Genomic DNA, 7,500 nt, shown 5'->3' with positions numbered 1-7,500 from the left:
GCCGCTTCTTTGAGAAAAGCGAGCAGGTTAGTCGTCACGAAAGGGTTTTCGTGGTATTTCGGGGATTTCTTAACTCAAAGGAAAATCAGAATAAATTACTCCTGCTTTCCCAGCTTGAAGAGATCTCTTTTTTTTTGCGTTGACTCGGCTGACAAAGAGACCTCTGCCATTGGTCGAAACTCACTTTGATCCAACCGCCGTCCACAACCTTGGACGGCACTGTTCAAACCGCATGCCCCATGATATGTTTGCTGACTGTAACTTGAGCCCGCTGTATCCTGCGCATTCCTTTACAGCAATTCTGCTGCTGTTTAGAGAGCCCACGCAACCTGAAGTATCACGTGAAGATTCAGTCGCTAAGTAACCGCCTGGCACGCTGAACACAGTGAGTTTAAACCAATGGTTTTTGTATTTTTCTGGGAAAAAGAGGGTTTTTTTTAATGAAAAGGCGACTTTTTATTCCTTATGTATGCGACTGACCAAGGGCCGTTACGCCCATGAATAAGCTGAATAACTTTCTATATTTGAACTCAATGTCCTCTAAGAAGGTTATATTTTTCATAGCTAATATTTGTTTTCGTTTCAATAGTTGTCTTACCTTTGGTAGAGCATTGAATATGCTATGATAAACGCCAACAGAGAATCCAAATTCAACGAAAGCGCGGGAATTGTCAATTGTCTTGGGAATCAAACAGCTCTTTCCTGTTGTTCCAGACGTTACAGCGAGCATCCATGGCTCCTGGCTGGTCAATGTGTTCCTCTCTCCATTGGCAATATTGTCTTTCCAAAGCAAAAAATCATGGGTGAGTATCAGTAAAATATGAGAAGTCACAAGACGATTCCCGAGCGAAGATATAATTAGAGAGTTATCAGACAAACCTCCTTCCCAGAGTCTCTCTTCTCCCGCTCTAAGGGAACTGGGAAGAAAAGAACAGGGCTTGCCACAAGTTGCTCGGCAACGTTTTTAGTTTCGATCAACTTTTTGCGTTCTGAACAATTTCTAGTTTTCTATGTATCGGAGCAGCTTTTAGTGCTTTATTGGCCACGCTTCCATATTTTACAGTGTTTTAATAGACAATTTGACAATTTGAATTTCCTGTGAAAAAGGAGCAGTTCCTCTCCCCTGGGGGAGATCATTGGCGAAAGATGAATGCAGCCGGGCTGCTAGGTCAGCGGTTTTTTCGAAGAAAATGCGAAATGGCGGACGACGATTCACACTCCACTGATTCGAGTGTTCAGGTGACGAAGGTCATTCAGATCCTTTGAGGGTAGCCGCAGAATTAGGGGCAAGACTGAGTACTCCAGCGAAAGCGGCAGTTTTAAGAGAGCGCAAAGTGCAAATAAAACCAACTGAAAAAAAGCGTAATGTCCGCGACACAGCAGATCCAAATGTGAGTGCTTGGGGTAAATTAAATCAGTTCAAGGGAGAGCATCTTACTGTAGGGCCGGGAAAACTCAAATGTGACGCATGCAAGGGAACTGTGTCTAAAAAAAGGCTCTGTTATGAGGCACATTGCTTCCCAGAAACATATTAAATCAAAGACAGTTATTGCGAAAAGCAAGAAAAAACACCAGAGTATTGTAGACCTGATGAAAAAAAAACAAGAACGAATGAATCCAAAAGGATCAACATAGCCCCAAGACACGAGACTGTGTCGATTTGGGAGTTTTTGCTGACTGCAGGAATTCCCATATATCGAAAGTGGACAATCTGAGGCCTTTTCTTGAAAAATATGACCACCGTCTGAGATCAGACCAAAGAAGAGAGAAACAAAAAAAGTTTTTGCTTTTTTTTTTAACAACTTTTGACTTTTTGAAAAGCAACTTTTTGAGAAATTTCGAGCAACTTTTTGGGAAATCTCATGCAAGCGCCTTGTGGCAAGCCCTAGAAAAGAGATCCTGTGAAAGGGGTTGAACTACAGGTTGAAGGTTAGGGTTGCAGGGCATTGTTTCACCATGACTGAAAAGACCCAAAGCTTTACTATTGCTAACATTAGCCTAAACTCTATGCGTTAGATACTGTTTAAGCCCAAGGTTAATTAACAATTATCCCATGAGCGCGCGTTGGATATGAGATGATAGATAGCCGACGAGGCGCGTAGCGCCGAGTTGGCTATAATCATCTCATATCCAACAAGCGCGAGTGGAATAATGGTTTTATTAAAAACGCCCCCAAAATATAGAAAACTAGACTACAATAAAAAATAAAAAGGCCCAAAAAATCATGCATATGCTTGCCGTGTTTGTAGATCATGGTATAATGGCACATAACCCATGATGGCTTAGCCAATCAAAACTCTCGAATTGCATTATCCAATGATCCAGTTTTTAATAAACCTTTGTTAGCATTCGGCGGCGTATAAGTACTCAGGATATTCAGCAGTTGAGCTTAATGTCCATATCGCCGTCGTTTTCCAGAACAGAAGATTGAGCCAAAGGAAGATGACGACGGCTACGAGGACCGTGACGTCACAAAACAGTAGGTGTAATGAACATACACAATGACGCTGCTCGCCCCGCACGTGCGTTTTCCTTCTTGGCACGTTCCTTTGACGTCCTCGTCCTCACAACGAGGACGCGAGCACCTGACGATAAAATTTCAGTTTTCTTTCCAAACATCCACTCCCTTCAGACCAATTTTTTTTCCAAGAATGTTGATACACACTTTCCATGCCTAGAGACTTGGAGAGATCGCGAAATTCTTACAATAACCGGCATTTTGAGCTTTGATTTTTATCCAAAGGCTGTTTACTTTGAGCGTAAGTTTTGGATTTCACGGACTTCAGAGGGTTGGATCCGGCAAGTTTCGTTCAAGATTGCAGGAATAAAATAGGTATGAATGGTGTGGATGTTTGAAGAGAACAATTGAAAATTTATCGATCGTCGGGTGATGGCATCCTCTACATGATCTTTTTCACAATCCTGGAAATATGCAAAGTTTGTACATTAATAGACCTATTTAGCTTGTACATTTTGTTTTCCCATTTCAGACCACGTGATGTTACTCTAGGCAGAACTTTCTTTCAAATGTCGTCATATACACGTAAATATGTACGCATAACTTTTGAAAAAACAAAAGGAAAATTCCCTTGAGAATATCACGTGGTCTGAAATGGGAAAACAAAACGTACAAGCTAAAGAGGTCTATTAAGGAGGGTCTCAATGGGGTTAAGCGTGTGGCGTGAAACGTCCAAAAAATTAACCGTGTGTCGTGAAAAAGGGAAAAAAATTAACCTTGTGTCGTGAATTATTTTGTCCAGATAACCGTGTTGTTTGTAGCTTTTCCTAAGCTCTGAACAATTATTTGATGTAAAAATTAAGCGTGCACCGTGAAATCGCGAAATTTTTAACCGCGTACCGTGTTGGCTGCATCCCCATTGAGACCCTCGTTAAGGAGTTAACGTTTCAAGACCTGGAGGGCGAATATCATGACCTCTCGATCTGGCTGTATGGATGTTTGTGGTTTACCTCAGTTCGAAACAAGTTTCATTGAATGTTTGCAAACTGGTCATCAACAAGATAACGTTACTAAGGGCGCTTTCCTTTTGACAGAACTGACCAGCCAGACCCGGCATTTTGCAAAAAAAACGAAACAATCTTGAAGGAACACTTGCATGATAATCCCTCGCATTCTTCTGAAGGAGTATATATCATCGTCGAAGTTTGTTAATTTGAAGACGTTCTAGAGTTATTCCTTTCAAAAGTCCGGTCTGGCCGGACGGTTCTGTCAAATGGAAAGCGCCCTAAGTCCAAACATTTCAGAGGTGTTGACAGTGAACTTATCGACTGACCCAGAACTTGGCTTATTTTTTTCAAGTTGCTGTAGATCGAGAGGCTTCGATCTCCTGCAGACAAGACACGAATGAAGGAGAATAGAATAGCTGTTCAGAATTCTGTTGTGTCTTTCCCTCTGAGATAAGTGTGACATGTATAGATAAATTTTGTCATTGAAGTCAGTGAATCTCAGGGCATTGCTCCCAGTGATATTAAATGTTTACGGCACTGGCCGAAGGACGAAGGAAGATGAAACAGAATAGCTCGAGTCCAGATACTGATGAGGACAGTATCATGGTCATAAAATATAGTTTGATATAGCATAAAACAGGACACTGAAACCCAGTGGTCACTGCAGGCCACTTGAAAGATACTACAAGTTAGTTTGGGTTTACATTGCACTTATAAACAAGGAATCGTTTGTTATCTTTGACCACCCTCCTAGCATTTGTGACAAAAAACAGAAATTTAAGCCTTCACCCCGGCCTTCACACAATGCGTTCTTTAGTCGTAAATCAAAAAACACTACTTTACTCACCAATAAATTTTCGGTAATGACTGTATCTTGTGATGGGATGACTTTTGGTGAAATCGTGTCGATTTTTCATCGAACTAAACTTGAATTCCCTTCCATACATAGTACTTGAGTTTTTCTTCAGGATATTCAAAAGAAATTCTTCTTGCACTTTGGGAAAATTCTTCGTGTCCTGCTCCAGTCCTCGCCTTGCTTTTGCTCCCATAAGAAATACAACACGGTTGAGAAAAAAGTTAATGAACATACTTCGTGTGGTGTGGAACTTCGAGCAGCCGTTTTTCCAAACACGAATGAATTCCGTGAAAACCACAAAAGCAATGCCAAAGAAAAACATAAGCAAAACCGCGAGAAAAATTGTTGGGAACATTTTGTGGGCTGTTTTAAGGTTAAAAAACAAAAATTCAGTCCAACTGTTCAACCTCAGCTGCATTCTAGATTCCTTCTTCTTACAAAATGTACATGTGTGCGACTGAAGTGCTATACTTATTGCGTGCTATGTTGAAACGTTTACTGAGTGACGTTCAAAGAGGCTGCTCTCGGAAATACCTGCTGTACACCCAGCCTTATCAAAATGTCAGATGTGTACACATCCAAAAGCACGACCTTTATTTATGCTAAACGTGTCTTAATTTGAAGAATTTGCGAAGGACGTTGGCTCTTATTATTATCGCTTTATGATAATTTTTGTCAGCGTAATCTACTTGTTTTCTTTAAATAAGGATCTTAACAAACAATATGTTGTCCACTACTAAAGAACGTGCACATCATCACAATGTCGTTCCAATTTGGGCAATTTTTTTTTTTCAGTGAAGTGATGTCAAGGCAGGGACCGCGCAGCAAGTTGTCGAGTGGTGGTGGTGGGGGCTAAAGAAGAATGCGTGAAGGAATTTTTTTTTTTTGGGGGCAGGAAGGGGGGGGGGGGGGGGGGAAGGGCGCCTTGAATCGCGCCAACGCCTTTTTCCAGTTTGAAAACCCTTCCTTACTTATGCCAGCTCGAAGATTTGATTTTGCATTTTGTTGCATGCAAATGAAACACAACACAGAATCGCTTTGCTCATTATAGTGTAGCCAGGGAAATTCCGAAAACCACTTGGATTGAAATGCGCGATTCTGTTTGCCACAATGCTTTTTTGGAAAGTTGAAATCCGCAGGTTGGAATGGTTCCGTTATTTTGATCTCTACAGCTTCGCTGGCTGTCGACTGATCAACTTGTCGTTGGATTGGAGGAGGCTACGACTCTTGACTGGATATTGTGGCTTCTACTTCACTAGTGAAGTTGATTGTTTCTTTTGGGTGGAGGCTCCAATTACGAAACAACGCGTTTTCCTGAGAGGTCGGCAGGAAAAAGAAGCCATTTAAAAGACGTTTACCTCTGCTAGGTTAGAAGCGAAGAAATATTTACAATTGTAACGACTCATGCTTCATTCTGTTTATTTATCTGCGCGTTTGTCTTTGTCAGTAACTCTGGTCACTGTCGAATTAACGATTTTTCGCTATTTTTCACTCCGTTAATTTTGTTACATTACATTTTGTTTAATTTGTTTTTATTCTTGCAAAAAAGTGGGGGGGGGGGGGAGGGCTAAGCGGTCCCTGCAAGGACGAATGGTGGCATAAAGCTTCCCCTTGTTGTATTAAAAGTGCTTCATCGTGAACAATTTGTGACACTGCACGAACATACTATTGTACATTAAAATTTGGACTATTGATTGACAAATTAATGGTATACGGTTTTGCATTGAAAATGAAACTTGGTCATGCTACTTTCGGGATTTACTAACGGCCCCAAAAAATTGACGTTAATTTCGGAAGGTCGCTACTTTCGAAACTTTACGGTACTGACGATTATGATAATCGCCGATTTGGATTACTCGGTCGATGGACACTTTAAATAGGCGACAGAAAAACCTACTGTTAGTTAATCACGCAATCTTTGCAAATGAATTGACTGATATCACAATTATGATGCTACTTGCGTTCAATGGACCACCAGATAGGGTGAGAGCTCCAGGGATCCTAAATTATATCGCTTACAATTTTGGGCTTTGGGACCACACGCGTTGCAGTGAGTCAAATTTTGTCGTGACGTGGCAAATGAGAAAATTCTGTGAACAAAAATAGTGAAATTCTTGGGTCCCTTTGAGCGCATTTTTGAATGGAAATGGCCTACTCGTAGGTAGAAAATTAAAGGGGAAGGAAAACCAGAACACTGGTCTTAAAAGATAATCTCAGGCCAATCAGCCATTGACATACGCAGCCAGTAACATCTTAGTGCGCCTCGAAAGTCTGAGTTTGAATATTCGACAATCAGCTAGCCCATCTTCCTTCCGCACAGATATTTACCAAAATTACTCGTTTATAGGTGCCCCTGAACGTAAGCTAAGTCAGCAGCGTCTTGACCCCAGAAATTTTTGTCAGGACGACAGGCAACCAAAACAGCCTTTAGGTCCTTTAGCCGGAATCGAATAGATTAATGCTTCCTCTTAGTAATCCCAGTCGAGAACAACGAGCCTATCGTGAATGTTGAATGTTCTGCTCACAAGGTTAAGTCGGTTTGGATAATTGGACAATTTTCTAAACAGATTCCTTGGTAATTTGGAAAAGCTGTGAGGAGTCAAGAGTTCGTAGAAATTTGAAGTTATAAAAACGTCTATCATGTTTGCCAGAATTTGTTTGAGAATCCCACTTTAAGCAAACGTCCCCCAAATTTCTCGGGAAATCAACGTCGTAACATTAAGTGTAATGATTGCCAGAACTTTCTGACTAGGCGAAAAAACCACTTAGAAATTCGAGCTTTTAAAGAGAAATTTTAAGACATCCGGTTGCCCCTGGCTGAGTTGTCAATGTCGTTCGTTAAAACCAGTCAGGCGATCATCGTTAGAACAAGGTTAAGCAATTTGACACTTTTTATCAAGATCCCTCGTAAACTTTAAACAAAGCGGAAAAACATGTAATGCTGGGAATTAAGTATAAAATTAAAGTAATCCTTGCTTTTTCGCTGCGAGCCGGCTGTAGCCTTTATTCTTTCGCCACACCACCGAGCAAAACATAGTGGCGTTATTCAAGCGCTGAGAAGATTCATTAAAACTTCATATTTGACCCATGTACGTGCAATTACATTTCGAAAGAAAAAACACTATTTCCGTTTGTCCAAAAACCGGAAGGATGATGAACTCAGCTCACATCACTCGTGC

The 7,500-nt window shown here is 41.0% G+C and overlaps 1 protein-coding gene across 1 annotated transcript in view; it reads right to left on the bottom strand.

Annotated features, from left to right (window-relative positions):
• LOC138039304 (uncharacterized) overlaps nt 1-4,939 on the bottom strand; it is a 13,731-nt gene extending 8,792 nt beyond the window's left edge. The window contains exons 1-2 of the mRNA XM_068885505.1: nt 4,313-4,939; nt 599-780 (exon numbers count right to left, since the gene is read on the bottom strand). Coding sequence (XP_068741606.1) covers nt 599-780; nt 4,313-4,739 — 609 coding nt within the window. The 5' untranslated portion in view covers nt 4,740-4,939. The remainder of the gene's footprint in view (nt 1-598; nt 781-4,312) is intronic.
• Nucleotides 4,940-7,500: the final 2,561 nt, after the last annotated feature.

The sequence above is a fragment of the Montipora capricornis genome, chromosome 1 (genome assembly GCF_036669925.1).
Source record: "Montipora capricornis isolate CH-2021 chromosome 1, ASM3666992v2, whole genome shotgun sequence".
Classification (NCBI taxonomy): domain Eukaryota; kingdom Metazoa; phylum Cnidaria; class Anthozoa; order Scleractinia; family Acroporidae; genus Montipora; species Montipora capricornis.
The sequence above is the reverse complement of the archived record's forward strand: the minus strand, read 5'-3'. Positions and strand labels throughout refer to the sequence as shown.